The following is a 25,317-nucleotide window of genomic DNA, read 5'->3' on the forward strand; positions in this document are numbered from 1 at the left end:
TAAATAAATACATGTATCTGAGATGTCCGATCTTTAAACTATTCTATTAATCCTTGTGGTTTCTAGAGAACAGAGAATTAAGATGGTCCTCTGACATCTTTGCTACTTAACTGAAAAGAAAAACTGGAGGTAAGCATGGGGTACATGCCTATAATCCCAGAACTCAAGAGGCTAAGTAAGACAGAAAGATCTTGAATTTCAGGCCAGCCTGTACTACACAATGTGATCTTGTCTCAGAAAAAAAAAAAAAAAAAGAGGGAATCCAAGGTACACTTAGTCTTCCTTAGCAGCAGTGCTAGGAGGTAAAACTATCTTAAACATGTACCCATGGTATTTAGGAGGTGGAAAGTGGATTTCAAGATTTCTACTTGCATTAATATAAAGAATAAATTCGAGACTTTACCACTCAGCTATATCCCAATTCTTCCAGGAAAGCTATCAAAACATTCTACCACCTGAATGTTTCTGAACTGAAGTACTGCCGACTTACCATTTGCCTACAGTGGTTTTGCCAGCATCTATCGATCTTTTTGAGAAAAAGAACACTATCCAATGAATCCATGAGACAGGTGTTAAGGAGATTTTAAAATGTTTCATATGTGTAATATAAAAACATAGTTGTTTTAAATACAGAATATCCCATATACTGATATTAAATACAAATTATAAACATAATTCTTTTTTTTTAAACTGCAGAACCAAATTCGGTCCCCCTTAACCTACCTTTAAAACTACTCTTAAACATAACTGAGCATTATGTTTTCTATTTGAGATTTCCTTCAAATGGAAATTTGCCAGGACAAGTTACTGACAGGAAATTTTTACTTAAATAAGTACCATACTTGTAGATTTTGACTATCACATTGAAAAGTTTCAAAATTTTGTTCTTTCCTTTAGAGATAACAGGACAAAAATAAATCTACCAACACAGGCATTCCATTTCAAACTGAGCTAAGTAATGAGAGGTAATGAGAAAACTAAGATACTTTGTTTTGAGGGGCTGGAGAGATGGCTGCGCAGTTAAGAATACTGGCTGTTCTTCCAGAGGTCCTTGGTTAAATTTCTAGCAACCATATAGTGGCTCACAACCATCTGCAATGGAGAATACTACCCTCTTCTCTCCTGATGCCTTCTTCTCTCATGCAGGCATACAAGTAGAACATACATAAAATACATACATAAATAAATGTGACATTTTCTTTTGAAAAGGATATTCTCTGAACTGATGAATCTGTGCTTTGATGTGATCTTCACATATCTGCCTCAGCTGCTTATACAAATTTGCAGAAATCTTATGAGAACAAAGATTTTCTACAGCCTGCAAGATGAAACAGGTACTTTGTTAGGACAGGATAAAGTTAGGGTAGGGGTCTCATTTATCACATGAAGTCATTTTGTTATACACTGTATCAGCTCATTGAAAATAAAGTATTTGTCAATTTTAAAAAACAAAAGCATGACATCAACCCAGGATGCTGAAGCAGGAGCATTAGAAGTTTTGGGCTAGCCTAGAAAACTAAAGTCTCTCTCTCTCTCTCTCTCTCTCACACACACACACACACACACACACACACTCTTAAACAAGAAAATAGAGCACTGTCAGTGAAAAACAAACTAAGTCCACATTTATATGTTTATGCTGGCTATACTAAAGGTAAAGGCTGAAGAGAATCATGTGAAGTTCTTCCCCATGAGGATACCCAATTCAGAGCAACTACTACATACAAAAGCTTTTTTGTTACAAATAATTTTCATAAGCAGAATGTCATTATATTTAAAAATAATTTCACCTGTTTTGTATGTATGAGATAGGCCAGAAACAACTACTATAACTCAATTAAAACCTATAGTTCCTTGGATATTCCTGAATACAAAAAAGTGGAAATTATTGCTAGCAGTATTTAAATCAGTATGATATAATTAAACACCATGGCATTTTATCCAATTTTTCAGTTTATAAATAGTTGAATATAGGGATTGCAAATTGGGCTTAGTGGGAGAATCCTTGCCTAACCAGATTGAAGCCCCAGAATCCATACTCTAAATGACAACAAAATGAACATAGTTTTACTTCATTAGAGTACTTGAATTTATCCTCAAACCTTAATAAGTTCAGAATTTGTATGTTTCTTATTGTGTGTATCAAAAGTCTTTCACTTTAAAGCAACAGGTGTGGTCACGTAATACCAAGATTCTGCTCTCACCACAATGGAAGACAAAAATTCCATTAAAAAGGACTGGGGGAGTCTAAACTCTGTTGGTCTGAGTGGAATTTTGTCAACATGAAGCTAGAAGTCACATTGCTAGAATGCAAGTCCTGTGATCACATTTAAAAAAAAAAACTAACCTAAAGCTTAAAAAGAAATCTCCTTATTCCACTGGAGGAAAACCACCAATTCTAAAAAAGAGAGAAGAGACCCATCAGATTTAACAGCTATGGAGAAATTGGAAAACCAAGTCTTCCCTGAGAAAGACTCAGTTAGTCCATGTAACCTGGGGTTAGGTCACAAATGCCTAAGGGTGCACTTTTTTATTTCCTGTGCTCCTCTATTCATACTGATCCTAGACAGGCTTTCTTCCTCCCTTTATAATACTTTTTACTGTATCTTGTTGAGTGGCTGACTCATTTTTCTCAAGCATTTCTCATTTCCTGTTTAGGTTGTCAATGACATAATACACATTTTTTTTTTTTACTTTCCCTACTTTTTTTTTGAAAGATTTATTATTATATATAAGTCCACTGTAGCTGTCTTCAGACACATCAGAAATGGACGTCAGATCTCATTACGGATGGTTGTGAGCCACCATGTGGTAGCTGGGAATTGAACTCAGGACCTTTGGAACAACAGTCAGTGCTCTTAACTGCTGAGCCATCTCTCCAGCCCTGTTTCCCTACTTCTAATTCTTCAATAAATCCTATCCATCCTACTTCCTTTTCTGTGTTCTCCTTTATCCCATAAAACAGTTCTTGACATATCTATTATCTTCTCCCATAAGATAGCACATTTTTTGTTACTATTCAACTGGGTACCACTTCTTCCAAATACGGTAAAATATGCTAACTCCTTTCACTGTCAGATTTGCCTAATGCTCCGACCCACCACACTTCACTGACTTGTCACTAAAATCAATACTCTTGCTTTGTATGTGTATAGCCTGTCTCCTTGATTTTGCTTAATGACAGAGTGATCACATAGTCATAAGTTATTTTTTAATACTTTGAGATTTAAAGTGTGTGTATGTGACATTATATTACACCCTGCATACTAGAATGAAAAACATGATCAGAAAACTATAGTGTGATCTAAGTGTTTTTACAGTAATAATCAGAGATAAAGCTCCCTACCACAGCCTTTAGGAGAGGGAAGTTAGGAAAAGTCTCCAAGTCTGCCAAAGACCCAGAGAGAAATGGATTGAGTCCTAATGAGAATAGTAAGAAAGCAAGCAAAGCTTCGCTTTTAATACAGCCTTATCTATGCTTAGCTGGCAGACAGGAGAGATGTTTTCAGTGGGCTAGGACTAGTAACGCTCAGTGGCTGTTTACTTAGCTTGCATGAGGCCCTGAGTTCACAACCTAGCAACCTAAAAGACCGAGAGTAAACGCAGGCTCTTAAAGCTTTTGAAGGTAGTCAGGCATAAAATACAAACATTTAGCAAGCTTTTAACCCTTACTTCTCCAAAGCCCAGGCCTTACCCCCCAAAACCCATACATCACATCAAAAACACAAAACAACCCTCCCTAACAACTTGTTTGAAAATATGTGTATATATATATATATATATATATATATATATATATAAATACTAAAAGGAATGAAATGTTTCATTAACGAAAACAGTAAGAAAAATAAAGAATTACCACAATGTACTGAACTTTTGTCATAGGCGTATTAAAATTAGGTATTATTTTTAAAACATTTTGTTTGAGATAAGGTTTCTTTGTGTAGCCCCGGCTGTCCTGGAACTCTGTAGTCCAGGTTGCCCTCAAACTCACCGATATCCACCTGTCTCTGCAAACCCCAAGTGCTGGGATTAAAGGCGTGCATCACCACCATCCAATTCATTTCTCAAACTTTAATATTTAAAGAAAGGAAAATAATTGGCTGGTGAGGTGACTTGGGGAGGAAAGGCACTTGCCAGGCCTGAAGACAGGAGCTCCACTGACAATATATTATACATAAAACAAAACACTAATAACTTGTGCGAAAAAAAGAAATCAATCATGAAATTGTGTTCCGTCGTTTTTGCATTGTTGGGTTTCCTCCATTCCATCCTGTAGGAAGCTCCTTAAGCAGGAAAAAGGACTTGAGGAAGCCCCTGAAACTGACCCACTTGAGTAGGTCCCTCTCTGGCAGAGTGCACAGTAAACGCTGAAAACCCTGAGACAGAAGAAAGCTGAACTGCAAAGTCAAACTCAACTACAAAGACTCTGATACCAGCTCAACTTCCTGGAAGGGGTTTGGAGCAACTGAGGCACCTGGAAAGGACATGTTCCAACCTGTTGTGCAGGCTGCAGGCTGTGCAGTTCTTCCAGGCTCCCAGCTTTGTGAGCTCTGTCACCCAGGCTTTAGTGATACAGCTGTCTTTGGGACATTTCTGCTTCTGTAAGTAACCCTTCATCCACACACTCCTGTAAGTAACCCCAATAAAACACACTGCTTCACCAAGCTCAACTTTCTATACTTTAGTCTATTGTGCTTTCCTTATCTAGGGTGAGTAGATGTATGTATTGCAGCTCCCCAGCAAAAGTTTTCTCACACAACACCATGTAGAAAACAATCCTTCAATAAGATAAAACGTTATCAAGGACCTTTATTTTGTGTCCACACATCTTAAAAATGATTACTGATTCCTTCAAGGTGACTAATGATTCTTTCAAAGAAAAAGAATATGTAACAGATTATGATCTAAGTCACCAGTAGGGTTAAGACAGGTGTGGTGCTCATGCCTGTAATCCTACATTGAAACAAGAAGACTTTCATGAGTTTAAGACCATGAGAGTTCTATGCCAGCCTGAGTATCTCAAAAAATCAAATTTCAAAAATCAAAACAGGGTTGGAGAGATGTACTTCTTGTTCTTGCAGAGAACCCAGGTTCCATTTGGAGCACTCAGAAGACACTAACTACTATCTGTAATTACAGTTCCATGGGGATCTAATGTCTGCTTCTGGAGTCTAAGGACACTGTACACATGTAATATACAGATAACCATACAGACAAAATACCCAAATATATTAAATTACAATTATATAATTCTACATATTATATATATCTATAAATTAATACTTATATAAAGCAAAGTATAATTAAAACAAATCTTAAAACAAAATAAACACAAACAGATGAAAGCAGTTAAAATTTGAAACACTAATAGCTAGTTATCAAAACTGGTAAGAATTTGAAGTGTTCTGCTCTAACAGACTGCTTTAAGTAATCACATTTATAATTAATGATCATCTGTGTACTTAGAGATGCATACCCTCACTCTCAAAGATTTCAAGGTTCTTAAGAAAGAAAAATTTAAAACTCAGGAACAATTATCATTTAAAGTACAGTTTTAAAAAGACAGAAGGAGCCGGTCGTGGTGGCGCACACCTTTAATCCCAGCACTCCGGAGGCAGAGGCAGGCGGATTTCTGAGTTCGAGGCCAGCCTGGTCTACAAAGTGAGTTCCAGGACAGCCAGAGCTATACAGAGAAACCCTGTCTCGAAAAACCAAAAAAAAAAAAAAAAAAAGACAGGACAGGCACATGTTAATCCAAGTCCTTGGAAGGCAGAGGCAATAGATCTCAGTAAGGCCAGTCTGGTCTATAGGAGTTTGAGGACAGGTAGATATATACAATGAGCCCCCATCTCAGAAATAAAGTACAAATAAACATAAAAAATAAAAAGACAGCAGAGTGTACAGATAGATGTCTATGAACTTGAGGCCAACCTACTCTAATTATAATACTGAACTCCAGGAAAGCCAGGGTTATATAAAGGAACCCTGTCTCAAAAAAAAAAATCTAAAAAATAAAGACAGTATGTGCTTACTGAAAATACAATGGCAACAGTAGTGTCATGCCCCTTTTTAGAAATTAAATTTATCTCAATCTTTCTTAGATAGATCAAGGAACATTTACAAAACAATTAAAAAACATAAAACAGGGGTTGGAGAGATGGCTCAGTGGTTAAGAGCACTGACTGCTCTTCCCAAGGTCCTGAGTTCAATTCCCAGCAACCACATTGGCTCTGTAATGGGATCTGATGCCCTCTTCTGGTGTGTCTGAAGACAGCTCCAGTAAATAAAATTAATTAATTAATTGTCTTAGTCAGGGTTTCTATTCCTGCACAAACATCATGACCAAGAAGCAAGTTGGGGAGGAAAGGGTTTATTCGGCTTACACTTCCATACTGCTGTTCATCACTGAAGGAAGTCAGGACTGGAACTCAAACAGGTCAGGAAGCAGGAGCTAACTCAGAGGCCATGGAGGAATGTTCTTTACTGGCTTGCTTCCGCTGGCTTGCTCTGCCTGCTCTCTTATAGAACCAGGACTATCAGCCCAGAGATGTCACCATCCACAAGGGGCCTTTCCCCCTTGATCACTAATTGAGAAAATGCCTTACAGTTGTATCTCATGGAGGCATTTCCTCAACTGAAACTCCTTTCTCTGTGATAACTCCAGCTGTGTCAAGTTGACACAAAACTAGCCAGTACATTAATTAAAAAACATAAAACATTAAAATATGCTTACAAAAGCAGTAAGGTGTTATGTTATATAGGCACTTGTGGCTTTATCTTTTTGAGGTCTTTTTGAGACAAGGTTTCCCTATATAAACCAGTCTGGCCTTGAAATCAAAATCCTTCTGACTCCTCAGCCTCTAAAGTGCTGAGATTACAGGCAGGTCCCAGTATAATAACTAGGCGCTTATGACTTTAAGACAAAGAAATACAACTCAACAACAGTAAGTACACCTTAAGTACAAGAAAGCAAAAATACACACAAACAACTTACATATATTCTTTAAACATGAAAGGAAGTAACACAATCAATATAGCGAGGAAGATATCTTCAAATCAAAAACTCAGGGAAAATACTTAAGGTAAATAAATAGGGCTCCTTAATAGCTACCGTCAGTATGGTATGAATTTAAAATACACAAATACTGCAATTACACAGGCTGTGCACTAGCACACCCAAATAAAGACTACACAACAAATGGAAACACAGAGCAGCTGTTCCTATAGTTCTTTTCTCCTAAAGTAAGACAATTTAGCTGCTTTGAACACTGCTGTACAATGGGTATTTAAGGTGCTGTGGTGTTATTAGTGAAGCAGAACAGCAGTGGAAAAATCTACTAAAGTAAGAATCAAACATCTTAGTTTGACCTTCCCTATTCAACCAGTAATTTGGGATGGGTTATTTAAATTTTGAGACTCACTTTCCTGCTTAGGAGTGGAGATAAGACCAAATTCTTCCTAAGAGTTTCACCAGTGGTTAAACATACTAGAAAATGGATTTGCTTTGTAGGTTATCTATCATACACAGTATGTAGACGTCATGGAGTCTTTTAAGACCTTTCTTACTCTAATTTCTTTCTACTTTTGTTGTTTTACTATTCAGGAAGCACGCCTATACTGGGACCAAAGAACCAAATGAGGTAGACTGAGCCCCAAGTAACAGCTTCGGATCACTCCCAGCTGACATGTCTACTGCAGCAGCACCTGAACATGGTTGTGTGCTGCCTACACTGACTCACTTCATTTTCACAGCAAAAAGAAAGAAACCAGGGATCTCTAACTTATGTGTTACAGATAAAAAGAGCTACACTATAGTTTGTAAAAAGTGTGACTAATGCTAACATCAGCTTAATTTATGTATCGGAGTGCTTCATTAAAGTGTTTGTTTTGTTTTACAAACATCTTATTGCATTCTTTATTAGCCACCTAGCAAGGAAGAAAGGCAGGTACTAGTTTGCCTGTTTTATAGAGGAGGAAACGAAAGCTGACAGTGTTTACTGTTTGCCAAAGATTAGAACAGCAGCAATATGGGGCTGGAGAGATGGCTCCATGGTTAAAAGCACTGACTGCTCTTCCAGAGGTCCTCAGTTCAAATCCCAGCAACCACATGGTTGCTCACAACCATCCGTAATGAGATCTGACGTCCTCTTCCGGTGTGTCTGAAGACAACTACAGAGTACTTACATACAACAATAAATAAATCTTAAAAAAAAAAAAAAAAAAGAATAGCAGCAATAGTCAAAATTAAATCCCAAAAGTGTCCCCCAAATGTGTCCTCTAACTCCTATTCCACATTTTGGTCATAAACTCACTATACAACTAAAAACACAAAAACTACAAATGTTGATATATCGAACCAACAATTTCTAATCCGAAGTATTTTTTAAATACCAAATGGCTAATGCTGTAGGGAAAACAACTTCTTAAATTCGCTGTGTTAAAACCACACTGAGGAAAACTCTCCTGGTAATAGGAAGTCTACATGAACAACTGCTCTTGGCATTATCCCTAACATTTCAACAAAACGCTTTTTTTTGTTTGTTTTTTGTTTTTTGTTTTTTTTCGAGACAGGGTTTCTCTGTATAGCCCTGGCTGTCCTGGAACTCACTTTGTAGACCAAGCTGGCCTCGAACTCAGAAATCCGCCTGCCTCTGCCTCCCGAGTGCTGGGATTAAAGGCGTGCGCCACCACTGCCTGGCAACAAAACACTTTTAATTCAGGAAAAACAAACATGAATTTCAGACTAAGGTGTTGGGCTACAGCTATTGCTCATTTCTGGAATAAGGTGTATCCTGTAGACCAGAAGACAGAAGCAGCTCAAGACAAAAAGTGCAAAACTACTATTAAAAATGAGTCAGAGAGGGGCTGGTGAGATGGCTCAGTGGGTAAGAGCACCCGACTGCTCTTCCGAAGGTCCGGAGTTCAAATCCCAGCAACCACATGGTGGCTCACAACCATCTGTAACAAGATCTGACTCCCTCTTCTGGAGTGTCTGAAGACAGCTACAGTGTACTTACATATAATAAATAAATAAATCTTTAAAAAAAATAAAAAAAAAATAAAATGAGTCAGAGAAAAAGCAGCCATGGAAGTGAAAGCCCCCTCCAAGTCAACCAGGACTAGTCAGCCACAGCCCAAACAACAAAAGCAGATAAAAGCTCCCCAGGACATAGTTATGGAGGATCTTGAAGATAAGAGCTGAAGTCCCTATCTCTTCTACCAGAAGATGGTCAACAGCACCTAGAAGGATTTGGAGGAACTTTGGAACAAATATTACCATATTTCACTTTCCTAGACACCTCTTCTACAATGGACCCTTGACCTCCCCTGGAAGTGTATCTTGGGAAGGAAGAGGACACAGAGAAAGACTGGAGGGCCATCTCTAGCAGTTAACTCCTTTTGTAATAAAGCTTTAGTGCGTTCAAAAAAAAAAAATGAGTCAGAGCTGAGTGTAGTGGCACAGACTTTTATTCCCAGCACTCAGGAGGCAGAGGCAGGTGGATTTCTGAGATCGAGGCCAGCCTGGTGTACAGAGTGAGTTCCAGGATAGCCAGAGCTACACAGAGAAACCCTGTCTATAAAAAAAAAAAAAAAAAAAAAGTCAGGCTGGAGAGATGTCTCCGTGGTTCAGAGCACTGGCTGCTCTTCCAGAGGCCCTGAGTTCAATTCCCAGCAACCACATGGTGGCTCACAACCATCTGTAGTGAGATCTGATGCCCTCTTCTGGTGTGTCTGAAGACAGCTACAGTGTACTCACATACATAAACTAAATAAATAAATCTTAAAAAAAAAAAAGCTTCCTTTGTACAGATGCTTTTAAATTAAAATTTAAAAAAAAAGAGTCAGGTACAGGGTGGTAGTGGTGTACATCTTTAATCCCAGCACTTACTGTGGCACACACAGTAAGTTATGTCTATTACTTCAAGGCCGGCCTGGTCTACAAAGTAAGTTCCAGGAGAGCCATGACTACACAGAGAAACCAAGTCTTGAGACAAAAAAAAAAAAAAAAAAAGAATGAGGCAGGGCCAATGAGAAGACTAACGAATTAGTAAAAAGGTGCTTAGCACCAAACATGACAACCTGAGTCTGATCCTGCGCCCGAAATACATGGTGGAAAAAGAGGCCAATTTCTGCAAGCTGTCCTCTGACTTCCACATGTGTGCTGTAACACACACACACACACACACACACACACACACACACACACACTGTCTTTCTCCTCTCCCCTCTCTTTCATAACCACACATGCAATTTTTAAAAATTATTTACAAGAGGGAGATGGTCAGCAGGTAAAGGCACTTACCATCAAGCCTAATAACTTGTGTTCAATCCCTGGAACCCATAAAGTGAAAAGAAAGAACTGATTCCCATAAATTGTCCTCTGACCTCCACACATGGCTTGCCCACACGTATACACACAGAACAAGTAAACATAATTTTTTTAAAAACTAAGGCAGAAGAAAGGATGCAGGAATGTAAAGAGCTGCATGTCTTGAGGCCTTTCCTATATGTAGGGAACAGAACTAAACAAGAACTACCACAACAGAAATGACATCCCACAGAAAAAAATTGCTAATCTATGCTATAACATCCCAGTCTGGGTCATACCTCTACTATACCAAAATATTAATAAGGCCTTATCAGAACTCTCCAATTATGTGTGCCCAGTTGAAGTTATACTGTGTGTTATGATCATAAAAAAGAACGCACCATTTAACTACTAAGTGATCAAAAAGTCTACTAAAGAATGTATTTCAGGATGTTAAAATACAGGGGACAGTTAAGAGAACTCTTTCCAAATCTGATTCCCAGCACCCATATCAGACAGCTCACAACTGCCTATAGCTCCAGTTTAGAAGGAACCTAAGCCCTGGTCTCCAAGGGCACACACACACACACACTAGCACATGCACATACAAAATAAATCTTTAAAGAAAGGAAAATACAAATGCATTCCATCTTGGCTTATGTTAGTAAAGTGTGGTTTTACATATTAATACATACCTGGTAGAGTTCTTCTAAATTGTACTTAATTGAAGTACTATTCTGAATGGCTTCCACTGCTTCTTTTAGCTTTTGCCATGTCTCATCCGTATAGTTTTCTGGTAATTTAGGCTTATCTAAATAATATGCAAACAAAATTAGAAAAATATTAAGTATATAGTAACCAAAGAACTATAAAATAGAACAGTACTGCTATTTTAGGATCCTTTTAATACCTCAACATTAAAGTAACTGTGATATTTAAAAGTTCAATATAAACAAAATTTAAGATGCCAAAATACTGTTATTTTGACTCACCTATGAAAATTGAAGGTATTTTTTTTCTCCTATTGATTGTTACTGCTTCAAATATAAAAATTTGAGAATGACAGATAAAAATAGCAGTTCTGATCTTGTTTTATCACGTGTTAAACAGAAGCTGACATGAATCATGTAGGGAAGATTTAAAATATTGAGTACACACTTTATGAAAAGTATTTTAGAAACTTTATAGAAATTGTCTCAACAATAACACATTCTCAGGGAATCTTAGCAACCCCAACTTTACAGCTGAAGAAAGTGAGCCTGGAACTCATTTGCTAAGCTTGCCCAAGGTCACCATAACTAGTCAATGGCAAAGCTGGGATTCTGATTCAGGTCTGCTTGACTCCCTTATGTATGCAGCAATCACAGAATCACAACATTTCTTAATTTTAAAGAAACAAAATCAAATTTTAAACAAAACAAAACCGAAGTAACACCTAAAGGACTCCAGAACCTATGCAGCATTTTCAGAATGGGAAGAAATTTTAATGTAGACTTTAAACTTCATTCATCAGCGATAAGTTAAACAAATTAAAGATTTCAAAGGCCCTAATGCCTTCAGGAGAAATCAATTTGCAAATGAAATTAGGATCACAGCTCATTTCTTAAAAAAACCCTTCCCTATTGCTTTGGTTATCTTTAAATGAAACAATGAATGAATAAATCTATAAATTCAGTTCATATTCACTTTAGAAAGCTCTACTAATAAATCAGAAAGAATTTAAGACTCTTGAGAGCATGAGGATGGAAAGGGTTAAAAATAAACAATACTATATATAACCCCCTGCTTCAGACAAGTAGCACACTGCTCTTTTTCACACCAACATTTCAATCACAAGCTAATACTTAGCCACCAAGGCCTTAAGTTCATTCATTCACTTCCCCATCTTGAATACAGTTCTAGCATCTAATTAACCTGCACAAGCTGAGGAGGGTAAAAAAAATAAACCAGGAAAACAGAAACACATTCAACAGATAAAAAGTTAACTCAAAATACATTTTAAATACTGACTTTCTATTTTCATTGATGCGTACATCAAACTCCTAATCAGTAATCTCAAACAACAGTATACACAAATTTTCTAATATCTGCAGGTCAATACCTAAGAGCCCATTTTAGAGACGAAAGATGGAGTTAACTGTTTCTATCTTTAGACTAATGATAGTCACTGCTTCGGTGTATATACACAGCAGTTTTGATTTTCAGACCTTACCTTTGGGAAGGATTGCAGAAACCCAAAAGATGTTTCGCCAAACTGTGCTAGTTTCACAAATACAGTACTCTACACTTAAAACCTAACCATAAATCTCATTTAAAAATGAAACTGTCACCCTTGCTACCTACATTTTTAGGAATTGGAGTATGTGGCCTATAAAAACAAGAATCTCAGTAGTGCCAAGACTCACTATGCACCTGAAATGGACCTCATTAGAAGACAAGTTTCTCACCAGTAAAATCTCTATCAACCATACTGTCAATGTGGGAAGGAACAGCAGATCAGATAGAATGGGTGAGACAGACCTCAAAAACATTGTATGGAAACACTCAAAGAGTATGCTTCACAGGCAGGACACAAACACCTCGGGAAAGAAAAGAACCCTCCACCAAAAACAGGACCTCCCTTCCACTCATTGATTATGCATAAAACATTAGGCGACCTCTATACTGTTCAATATATTAACATAAATAGCACACACGTGACTGCTCAAGTGTCAAATTCTTAGTAGGTGATTATGGATTTTGGCCTTGGTTACCTTTAAAGTTCTTGATCACTAACTTCTTAGCTGAGCCGGGCTTGCTGTTAGCAAAGCTAGAGACCGCGGTAGAAGATTTAGCCAGGCCGTTTGCATGGTGCACTGAAGCCACAGAAGAAATTAATATACTCTTAGTTTTAAGTTGTTGCTGCTGCTGCTGCTGCTGCTGCTGCTGCTGTGAGGTCGCAGCAGTTGGCGAAGATGAGGAAGATGAGGAGGAAGATTCCTCAGCCATTTTCGTATCAATCCCTACAAACTCCAGGGTGTCTTCAAACCGCAGCTTCTTCTGTATAGGTACGTGGCTGGAAGTGGCCACTGGAACCCCGAGGCAGAAGGACGAGGTTGAAGGGGACGCCGAATCTCTGGGTTGTGGAGGGGTGGAAGAGGAAGAGGTGGAATCAAAGTCTTCTCTCTCGTTACTACTGTTACTGCTGCTACTGCTGCTGTTTAACTTTCTCTTCTTGGCAGAGGTGGGCGGAGTGGTGCTGGTATTACCATCAGTGGCAGATCTGACCTCCTGAGCAGCAGCAGAAGCAGCAGAGGGATTGGGGGAAGAAAAACCTGTTGGAAACATGAAAATAGCGGGGTCAACAGGCAGAGGAGCATCAAAAACCTACGTTTATGTGCCTGCGTGCTTGTAGGAGAGGTGGCAATGCTGGAGGGGGAAGGGAAGGAAGAGGAGAAGCACAGAGGACGAGGAGGAAAGTGGGGGGGGGGGCACACCGGGGGAATGGGAGGGCTTGGGAAGGCGGATAGGCTGACACCGGCAGTGAACAGAACGGGGGCGTGGGGGGGGGCGAAGGAGGCAGACAGGTAAACAGCCCTGCCGTCCCCCCTCCCCTGCTTTCGTCCCCTCTTCCCCACTTTCTGCAGGCGCGACTGGGGAGAGGGAGCCAGCGAAGCTTGCAGCTCCTCCTCCTTTTCTCCCTCTCAGGGAGGGGAGCTGCAGGGCTGGAGGGGGAGGGGGAGCGAGCCAAGGCTTGTTATTGTCAATAGCACAAGAGGCTAAAGATGGCGCCACTTCCGGTCACGCGGCGCCCGTGGAGAGGCGGCGTCACCCTCGCGGAGTGGGGGGTGGAGAGGAGGACCCGAGCGGCCTGGGAGGCGGGGGCGCCGACTCACCGTGGGGAGGCTGGAAGCGCCCGGAACGCTCACTCCAGGCAGCTCGCTCGGGCTCCGGTTCCCGCACCCCTTCCCTGCCGGCACCCTCCCCACCGGGCTCCCTCACCGTCGGCCACCCGATCCTTAAGGGTCCCGCGGGGAGCTTCGCGCCACATCGCTCTTACCGGAAGTGCCTGGGCAGACACTTTTCATAGCTCCCAGATCCTGAAGCCCCCGGGTCCGCCGGACTTGAGGTGGGGGGGTTGGGGGAGGGAACACGGGGGGTAAAAGAGGTGGATAGGGAGGGCGGGGCGGACCTTGGCGACACCTTCGGCGCTCTTGATTGGAGGTTTCCGAACCTGCGGAGGGCGGGCAGATAGGGTTGGTGGGGGGTGGGGGAAGAAGCGGGAAGCCTCCGGTGAGGCAGAGTAGGTGGTGCGGGCTAGGGGCGGGGTAAACTATCTGGGGAAAAGAAGAGGGTGGGAAGAAAAGTAAGTCGAAGGGAAAGTTTACCGAGATGAAGGACTAAGGAGTCGCAAGGCCACGGGAAGAAGCTGAAATAAGAGGAAACTTAAGCATGCCCACTGCTAGAGAGGACTATCACTATGATCAGGGAGCGGAGAGGGCTTAGCTAGGAGGAAAGTTTTTACTCAGTGCAGCAACACAATCTCTCATTTTTCTCTGTAACACAACATCCCACAGGGCTCGCATTTTGATTGCCTCAATAAGAACAGCTGGACATTCTGTTACCTTCCTACCAAGCGCATTTTCTAAGATTACTGGCAAAAGTAAAGGTACTTTCGAAGGCCATGTAGCCCCATCCAGCACAATTTCAGGGTTCACTCCTCCTTCCACACTATCAAGCCAGTAATCTGTAAACCAAACAAAGCTCAGACTCACTTCATTTACCAACTCTCAGTTTAGAGACACTATTGGCAAAAGTCTGTTTCCCTACCAGTGTGTTCCATGAGACCTCAAGTTTTAAATAAAGATTGTTGATTAAAAAAAAAATAACTCGGAATTTAAATTACCAGCGATAAACTCTGTAGAGTCTGGTTTTTTGTTTTTGTTGTTGTTTTTCTTTTTTTACTTAACCTGCGGGACAGTTTTTAGACCACACTGACAAATACCTGTCATTCCAGTGCTCTGGAGGCTAAGGCTGGAGTAGACCTAGTTTGAGGCCAGGCTGGGCCTGCATACACTCAAAAAGAACAAAATAATTAATCTTAGGGCATTCTCAGAAGGACAGACAAACTCAAAACTACAGTGCCAACATACTGCTCATTGTAACTGCAGGCACAGTAAACAGCTTGTGTGGAAAGCGTGCACACGCTAACTACTACCCCAGATAACGACCTCTGAAAAGGCATCGAGGGGGAAAATCCCTCAAAACAAAATAACCTAATATTCTTGTTTACACCTAGAAATGACTGTAGAGAAAAGCACAAATGAGGGAGTCAAAGCAAGATAAATATAATGTATATCCTCAAAAAAACGAGAGGAGAGAGGGGAGAGAAAGTATATCCTTAGCTATGAAAGGGTTTTATCTAATTTTGTAAAGTGCAATGAGACTAGAAGATAGGATGTCTGGTTGGAGGTATGAAAATAAAGCTTCAAAAGTACCTTGTGTTCTCTACATGCTCGGAATCCCAGTATTTTGGAAGGAAAAACAGGATTGCCAGTTTGAGTTCAAGACCAGCCCATATATAACAAGACCCTATATAACAATGTTTGTTCCACCAAACTTTGAAGTCTACAACTTGGGAAATAGCAGACAGCAAGGCTAAGCAAGCCAGGCTTTCCTACTCTGAACTGGCAGCCTTGTGGCTGGAGTAGGAGCAGCCTTGCGTGGTAAACAAGTAAGAAGGCTGCAAATAAACCACTTTTCTAGTGAATACTCCTTTCTGTTCCAAAAAGCCCTTAACATGCACATTTTCCTGGAAAAGTTGCTCACCTTGGCTCAAACTTGTAATCCCAGCATTTAAGAAGCTGAGTCAGGAGGATTGCCTTGAATTCAAAGCCAGAATAGGCTAAAGAGACCCTATCTCAAAAAGCAAAAACTATTCCACACCTTTGTGCTAGTTGTTGACCTCATGCCAAAAATCTCTAGAGAATTTAGGCTACAGGACCAGGAAGAAGAAAAACAACCAGGAAAGAAGAAAGGTGTCTTGGGGGGAGGGGATAATTTGCATTTCAATACATCCTGCAGTGTTTGCTAAAGGTCACCCCCCCCCCTCCCGGAAAAGATAAAACTGCCCTCAGGACCTCAAGGGAGGTGAGGAATCCCAGAAGCCCCACCCCCAGGAGCTGGGAACAGGGTCTCTTAGGCCAGATTTGAACATATTTGGTAGCTCAGGTAGACAGGGTTTCAATTCTGCCTCAGGCTTCCAAGCCAGCTTACATGTTGAATGACGTACATGTGGAAATTCTCCAAGATTTTTTCCTGAGTTTTATGGCAAAAATAATCTTTTCCTTAAAATGACTAATAATAATCTTTCTTTTGACATAACCTAATTTTGTGCCAGGTCAACCCTCATATATTTAGCATATTTTAATAAGGATATGGAATTTTAATATATTTTTTAAAGATTTATTTGTTTATTATATGTAAGTACACTGTAGCTGTCTTCAGACACTCCAGAAGAGGGCGCCAGATCTCGTTACGGATGGTTGTGAGCCACCATGTGGTTGCTGGGATTTGAACTCTGGACCTTCGGAAGAGCAGTCGGGTGCTCTTACCCACTGAGCCATCTCACCAGCCCGGAATTTTAATATTTTTAAGTGTACATTTTGTCACACAACTTAAATACCACTGTGTCATGAGAGGAATGAATTTTGTTCTTATACCCTCAGACCAAAATGAGAAAAAATATGCTTTATGAAATGCCTTTTGTATCAAAACTCAACTAACTGGGGATAACTAAAATATATCTACACACTCAAAACATTTGCCAACCAGAATTCAACATATTCTCAACATTAAAATACATTTTCCACTAAGGCACACACTTTTTAATTGAAGCTTGCAGGAGGCAGAGGCAGCTGGATCTCCACGAATTGCCTGGTCTACACAGCAAATCAAATCCTTTTTTTGTTTTTTTTGTTTTTTTTTCTTTTTTTGGTTTTTCAAGACAGGGTTTCTCTGTGCAGTCCTGGCTGTTCTGGAACTCACTCTGTAGACCAGGCTGGCCTCGAACTCAGAAATCCACCTGCCTCTGCCTCCCAAATGCTAGGATCACAGGCGTGCGCCACCACCGCCCGGCTACACAGCATATTCTAAGCTAGCCAGGGACATATATATTACAGGCATTTTAATTTGAAGTCCTACATTTTGTTTTTAGTTATGAGGGAACCAGGAAGATCTACCCTGTGGCTCTCTACAGCCCCTCCCTACTCTCAGGACTCTAAATAACATGGTTTGATATGCCCCCAATTTTTTTTTTTTTTTGGTTTTTTTCGAGACAGGGTTTCTCTGTATAGCCCTGGCTGTCCTACAACTCACTTTGTAGACCAGGCTGGCCTCGAACTCAGAAATCCACCTGCCTCTGCCTCCCGAGTGCTGGGATTAAATGTGTTTTTAAAAGAATATTTATCAATATGTATGTGCACCTGAGTGTATGTATGTGTACCACATGCATGCAAGAGCCTGCTGATGTTAGGAGAGGGCATCAAATCCCCTGGGACTGTAGTTACAATGTAGAGCCTTCATATAGGTGCTAGGAATCTAACTTAGGTGCTCAGAATTCTCTGGGCCATCTCTCCATCCCCCTAAAACACATTTTAAGGTTGAATTCACTGTAGTCAAGATGTGTGGTATATTATATACATATATATATATATATATATATATATATATATATATATATATATACACACACACACACACACACACACACACACACACACATAATTTTGTTGGTTTTTCATTAGGTTTGTTGGTTTTTGTGAAATGAGATGGTTTCACTTTGTAACCCAAGCTAGTCTTGAATTCACAGCCATTAGGCAGCCTCTGCCTCCTGGAGCTGGGATTATAGATGTGAGCCATCATACCTGGCTGGCTCCCTTTTTTGATTATAGAGGTTCTCAAGGGTACTTGGTTTTAGGCCCTCTTCAGACAAATAATAGCAGATTTTGCTATCACACAGACAGTTCTAGTTTTGTTACACAGCGTGTGGGATTGTCCTTGAAAATAGGTTTCCTGTTCTGGAGAAAGCTGAATGTCCCTGAAGCAAGCATTAAGAATATGTGAGATACAGAAAAGTGTTTAAAGTTAGGGATTACTATGGTGAGTTGCATTGATGTCTTATCTTGTACTTTCAGTATCTGGCTGAAGAATTTGAGAGTCAAGCTGAATGATAGGGATTGTAACCAAGGTCTCATGCTAAATGTTCGTATGCAGTCCCATACCAGCTTGGTAGACACCTTGTTATCCTACAAAGTTCAAGGGCTTGTGTGTTAGTTAATACCTTCTGCAAGACAGCAGGAGGATCTTGTGGATTGAGGCCAGTCTAGGCTAAACAGGCCTGTTGATAACAAGGTATAGAGATGAAAGAACACTTGGAGCTCCAGCATTTGGAAACCAGAGGCAGAAGGATCAGGAAGTCCACAGCCAGCTTCAGCAATATAAAAATTCCAAGTCAGCTTAGACTATGTGATACCCTGTTCTAAAATAAAGCTAGAACCATTAAGAATCAAAAACACAAAGCCAATTGGGTAGGGCATGACTTTAGTCCCAACTGGAGAGGCAGAGACAAGTGGAACTCTGTGAGTTAGAGGCCAGCCTGGTATATAAAATGAGTTCTGGGACAGATAAGGCTATGACACAGAGAAACTTTGTCTCAAAAAACCAATAATAAAAACAATAGAGATAATCACCACAATCTACTATTTCAGATAAAGCTCTTGAGAAGATAAATATCATAAAAACAAAACAAAGCACTGTGCACTTCAAACATTTGAACCTTTAGACACTCAACTCAGAGACTGCATCAGTCATGGCTGAGGACCACTGGAAATATAGATTTAGGAACTGAAAGAAGCAGGCTATTCTCCCTGAGGATTTGATGTTGGGGATAGGACCAGTCACAGGTTAATCCTCCCTATGGTGATGCCAAATACGTGTTTACTATGGAGTTGCTGGGCCCCATTTATACGTCTACTCACTTCATCAATTATTTGCACAATTCCCCATGCCCTACTTTAATGTTTGCTCTTATCATGGGTTCAGTGTTTTTGTCTCACAAGCAAGGCCAGTTTAAATTGAAATCAGCTATTCCCCCTGACTTCACAAAAGGATCACCTAGGGAGGTTTGTTTTGTTTTTCGTTTTTGTTGTTGTTTTTAAGACTTGGGCTTGCAGAACACTTGCCTAGCACATATGAAGCCCTAGGTTTCGTCCCTAGTAGCATAAAAGAAATGCTCTGGCCTGATGGACTATACCTCAGACTGAAACAAGCTGCTTTTGTCCGTGTGTGTGTGTGTGTGTGTGTGTGTGTGTGCGTATATGTGTGTGTGTGTTGTCGTCACAATGAGAACACTGACTAACATACAAACCAAGCTTTCATGCAGTTCAGGCCCTTGTGAAGAAGATTTGAATATTGCTAGAAATAGACCTATCAGCTGGAGAGTGGTATTTGGTTCCACAGAATCTGTTGATTCCCTGGTTGGACCTTAAACCAGAGGGAGATAGAAATCAGCTCAGCTCCTCTTCCACCTCCTGGAAAAATCTAGGTAAATGCTAAACAAACCATGCCTGAGAACCCATTAGGATATGGTCACAGAATACACAAAAACAACCCTTGCTCTCAAACTGTTCTCCATTGGCCTAGTGGGTGAGGGAGCCAGTTACTCCTGGACAGTCATGAAAGGTGCTGTGCTAGAGACACTTAGCCATGCCTGAAAAAGAGAGAGAGAGAGAGAGAGAGAGAGAGAGAGAGAGAGAGAGAGAGAGAGACTGGTGAGAGGAAGTAGAGAAAGGAGTCAAAGACAAGAAACTTAAAACATAGCAGCTAGACAACAAGAATGAATGAAAAAAAGCCGAAACTGTCAAGGAAGAATATAGGGAACACACTTAAATCCTGCAGGACACAGAATACAGCAGGGCCAAATGATAAGTGACTAGGACACAGTTTCCATCCTAAATAGATTCTAGAAAGCTAAAGAGGGAAAAGCAAGGCAATATCTCTGTCACCAGTCTGCTAAGCAACTTGTGGGCCCATTAGCAGTAACTCTTGGTCATAAATCCTACTTGCTGTTGAAGCTGTGACCTTCCTTGAGTCCAGTGGTTTAGGAATTAAGCTGAGAACCACAAAACAGGAAAATGATAAAACATGGAAAATAAGAGGACCTGATAAAACCAGAATGCTGGGCTATTAATGTCAGGAATTCAGATCAACAAAACCAACTTTAGGAAAACTATGATTAAGAGGCCAACTCCAGCTCTTTGTCTGTCTGTGTAAATAAAATATTGTAGGATCATGGCTATACTCACTCCTTTGCATATTCTCTATGGCTGTATTTGTGCTAAAACAGGGTTCAGAGTTGTGACAGAGACCATATGGCACACAGAGCCTAAATTATATCTAGTAACTTGAGATTAAAAATACTGATCCTGGCACCTGACTATACTAAGGGCTAAATATAGATTTGAAAACTATTTGGTTGTACTACAAAAGAGAAGGTGATTTAAAGCATGCTGAGGATTTTTTTTTTTTGCATTAGGGATAGATCATTTTAAGGGTTGTGTATATCCATAATAAACACCTAAAACTTTAGGAAAGTAAACACAGTATTTAAGAAGCAGAGGTAATAGGATAGTGAGCTTTGAGGCCAGCCTGAGACGGAGCAAGCCCCTGTCTCAAAACAAATAAATGTTATATTTAACCTGGAGAAGAGCAGAGCTTATCTAAGCATATATTGTTTTCAACACTGAACAACTAAAACAGTCTATAATGAACATTCCACAGGATATATTTGCAATTGAATCTGGTCAAGTGAAAATATATTTGAATTTGTAAGATATTATCATAAAACCCTTCAGATATATGTCAGTATATGACTCCATCTTCTGAGAATTGCTGATTGGCCCACACCCTTAACCAATGCAAAGTTTCATTGAACTTTAAAGTTCCAAAATGTTATGTGAGTTAACTCTCAGTATAAAATAACTAGCCGGCTGTGGTGGTGCACGCCTTTAATCCCAGCGCTCGGGAGGCAGAGGCAGGCGGATTTCTGAGTTCGAGGCCAGCCTGGTCTACAAAGTGAGTGCCAGGACAGCCAGGGCTACACAGAAAAACCCTGTCTCGAAAAACCAAAAAAAAAAAAAAAAAAAACCAAAAAAAAAAAACAAAAAACAAAAAAAAAATAAAATAACTAGAAGAGAAGTGTCCTCTCGACTGTCCTCCCATGATCCTAGGTCCCTCTGGGGAAATGCTCTTTTGTTATCTTAATCATTCACTCACTGTTTAGACACAAGGGTACAGCAAGTAGCTGTGACTAGGTTTTGCTAGTTCACTCACTGTTATCTTCTGAGTCGGTGTCATTCTCTCTTCTTTCTTTAGACCTAGTTGAATGTGACATCTTCTCTTTGATGGCTGTGAAAAAATAGAAAACTCACTTGGTAAGGCAGTTTTAAGAAAATCCTCAAAGTTTGGATGGACTAATCATTCTCTCTCTTTTATTGCTTTTTCTTAAATGTTGGGGATGAACCCCAAGGACTCCTACATTACTATTCACCTATTTAATTTTGTTTGTTCATTTAACACTAATTTGAAGAATAAAACATGTTTGATTTTTAACTATCTGAAATTGGAAGCCCAAATCTAGCATGCTAATTTAAATTGCAGTGCTTTGAGCACCTCCTGACTGGAATGCTAAAAATAAATAAACTAACTTAAAATTAAATGACACCCCTCAAATCTTCTATCTCTAGGGTCTTCATATTGCCAGTCTGATAATTATGTTTCCCTGTGATAGAATGAGGAACAAGAGGATAGGAGGGAGATGAAGAAAGGAAGGAGAGGATGTAGTGAGAAATATAGAGGGTGTGGGACTACTGAGAAGGCAAGGGAAGGAAGAGAGGGAAAGAAGGTAGGAAGAAGAGAGGAGAGTAAGGAACAGGAAACATATGGGAGAGAGGGGAGAGCGAGACTAAGGAAAATGAGAAGGAGAAAGAAAAAGGAAGACTGGGAGAAAGGAGAGGGGAGGTCGGTGAGGGAGGATGATGAGAGGGAGGGAGAGGGGATGGAAAGAGAAGAGGGAAGGAGGGTGAAGAAAAATGGTGAGAAGAGTGTGAGGGAATGAGAAGGGAAGGGAGGATAGGGACTAAGAGGAGGGAGGTTGAGGAAGGAGGATAAAGAGAAGGGGGATTAAGGAGGAGAGTAGGGAGGAGGGGGATTAAGGAAGGGGGAGATTGAGGGAAGAGTAGAGGGAGGAGGGAGATTAAGAAGGGGAGGGAGATTGAGGGAAGAAGAGAGGGAAGAGGGGGACTAAGGAGGAGTGTAAAGGAAGCGGGAGAGAATTAAGGAGGAAGGTAAGGTAGGAGTGTACTGAGGGTGAGGGAAAAGGAAATATTAAGGGAGGAGGGTAGGGATTGGGGGTATTAAGAAGGGTGAGAAAGTCCCAATACAAATAAAACCCTAGCTATCCAATTATGCTTGCTAGCTCCTTCCTTACAGCAAAAGGATGTGCCTAATCTTGTTAAGTAAACCCTCCACTATCTGTTCTTCCAGGTTTTATACTCAGATCTGAAGTTTAGGAACTAAGAACAGAAGATGTGAAAACATGGAACATTTTTCTTTCTGGAAATGGGTTCCCTCATTTAATATAATCTTTTCCTTATTTATCAATATCCCCAGAAAGATGGCTTACTAACAAAGAGTGTTAATGTGTTGAACATTCGAAACTAGGCTTGTGATTTTGTAGCTGTTGACATATTACAGGACCCATTTCTTTTTTTTTTTTTAACTAGTAATATTTTTGGTTTAATATTAATACAAATTGTAAAATATATAACCATCACATAAATTAATAGCATTTCTATGTACAAATGACAAGTTGTCTGAAAATAAAAATTTAAATATCAATAATAAAGGTATATAAATAATATATCTTTAATTTACTTATTTATAAATAATAAAAAATAAACAAAATATTTAGGAATAAATATAAACAGGAAAGTGAACGCTTTGTTTTTGTTTTGTTTTTTTTAAGATTTATTTATTTATTATATGTAAGTACACTGTAGCTGTCTTCAGACACTCCAGAAGAGGGAGTCAGATCTTGTTAGGGATGGTTGAGAGCCACCATGTGGTTGCTGGGATTTGAACTCCAGACCTTTGGAAGAGCAGTTGGATGCTCTTACCCACTGAGCCATCTCACCAGCCCAAGTGAACGCTTTGTATGCTGAAAACTTCATAATATTGCTGAAATAAAGTGAAGGCCCAAGTAGGTGGAAAGGTATTATATGTTCATGGATAAGAATTAATATTTTTAAAGATTTATTTATTTATTATATGTAAGTACACCGTAGCTGTCTTCAGACACCCCAGAAGAGATTCAGTTATATTACAGATGGATAACTGAATTGTGAGCCACCCTGTGGTTGCTAGGATTTGAACTCAGGGCCTTCGGAAGAGGAGTCGGTGCTCTTAACCACTGAGCCATCTCTCCAGCCCAAGAATTAATATTAATAAAATGTTTAGTTCAGTTAAAAAAAAAGGGTGAGGGGCTGGTGAGATGGCTCAGTGGGTAAGAGCACCCGACTGCTCTTCCGAAGGTCCAGAGTTCAAATCCCAGCAACCACATGGTGGCTCACAACCATCCGTATGAGATCTGGCGCCCTCTTCTGGTGTGTCTGAAGACAGCTACAGTGTACTTACATATAATAAATAAATCTTTAAAAAAAAAAAGGGTGAGAAGCCGGGCGTGGTGGCACAGGCCTTTAATCCCAGCACTGGAGAGGCAGAGGCAGGCAGATTTCTGAGTTTGAGGCCAGCCTGGTCTACAGAGTGAGTTCCAGGACAGCCAGGGCTACACAGAGAAACCCTGTCTTGAACCCCCCCCCCCAAAAAAAAAGGGTGAGAATAGAGGGAGATTTAGGGAGGAAGGAGGGGAATTGAGGGAGGATTATGAGGAAAGGAGATGGGAAGGAGGGTAAGGGAGGAGGTGGACTGGGAGGAGTAAAGAGAGGAGGGGTTGAGGGAAGCGATGGATTGGAGAAGGGCAGGAAGGAAAGTAAAGGATTACCATGAGGGAGCTCGAAGATTGGGGCTAGGCAGAGAGGATAATGGGCAGTGGAAGAGGGTGGCGATGAAGGAGGGGCAAGGAGAAAGTTGGTGGGAAGAGGGAAAAGGAGGAGGGTGATTGAAGGGGAGGGGAAAAGGGAGGGAGTAAGAAGATGGGAGTGAAAGTTGGCAGTGGGGATGAGGGGAGGGTAGGGAGGAGGGGTATGGGGATGAGAATGAGGGAGGTGGAGGACTAAGGGAGGGTAGGGAGAAGGGAGATGAGAGGAGGACTGAAGGAGGAGACTGGAAGGAATAGGAAGGGATATGGAGGGGAAGGGAGAGGAAGAAGGGAGGGGAGGAGGGAGGGAGGGAGAGGGAGGGGAGGAGGGAGGGGAGGAGGGAGGGGAGGGGGGAGGGAGAGGGAGGGGAGGGGGGAAGGAGGGGGGAGGGAGGGAGAGGGAGGGGAGGGGGGAGGGAGGGGAGAGGGGAGGGAGGGAGAGGGGGGAAGGAGGGGGGAGGGAGGGAGAGGGAGGGGAGGGGGGAGGGAGGGGAGGGGGGAGGGAGAGGGAGGGGAGGGGGGAGGGAGGGGAGGGGGGAGGGAGGGAGGGGAGGGGGGAGGGAGGGGAGGAGGGAGGGAGAGGGAGGGGCGAGAGCAGCAGTGTGACAAGGAAGCACACAGGAAGGAGGGGCTAGGACAGGAATGGGCAGAGCAGAGATGGGGGAGGAGAAGGAAGATTAGGCCAGGAGAGGTGCAGGTATCTAGGTGAGAGGTAGAGAGGTCAAAAGAAGTGAGGGAGGAAAAGGGTTGAGGTGGAGGGGTGGGGAGGATGAAGGCACAGGGAATGGTGGGAAAAAGAAGGGGGGAGGCCATGGAAATGGAGGCGGGTCAGGAATAAATGGAGGGCAGAGAGATTCAGGGAGGTCCCAGT

At 41.0% G+C, this 25,317-nt stretch overlaps 1 protein-coding gene across 1 annotated transcript in view; it reads right to left on the reverse strand.

The window, feature by feature from the left end:
* Cul4b (cullin 4B) overlaps nucleotides 1-25,317 on the reverse strand; it is a 54,100-nt gene that overhangs the window by 17,405 nt on the left and 11,378 nt on the right. Inside the window, exons 2-7 of the mRNA XM_021154130.3 lie at nucleotides 21,683-21,757; nucleotides 14,352-14,525; nucleotides 13,066-13,626; nucleotides 11,008-11,123; nucleotides 1,215-1,318; nucleotides 491-560 (exon numbers count right to left, since the gene is read on the reverse strand). Of these exons, the coding sequence (XP_021009789.1) occupies nucleotides 491-560; nucleotides 1,215-1,318; nucleotides 11,008-11,123; nucleotides 13,066-13,626; nucleotides 14,352-14,525; nucleotides 21,683-21,743 (1,086 nt within the window). The 5' untranslated portion in view covers nucleotides 21,744-21,757. The remainder of the gene's footprint in view (nucleotides 1-490; nucleotides 561-1,214; nucleotides 1,319-11,007; nucleotides 11,124-13,065; nucleotides 13,627-14,351; nucleotides 14,526-21,682; nucleotides 21,758-25,317) is intronic.

The sequence above is a fragment of the Mus caroli genome, unplaced genomic scaffold, assembly GCF_978045245.1.
Source record: "Mus caroli unplaced genomic scaffold, Mus_caroli_1 scaffold_5, whole genome shotgun sequence".
NCBI lineage: Eukaryota > Metazoa > Chordata > Mammalia > Rodentia > Muridae > Mus > Mus caroli.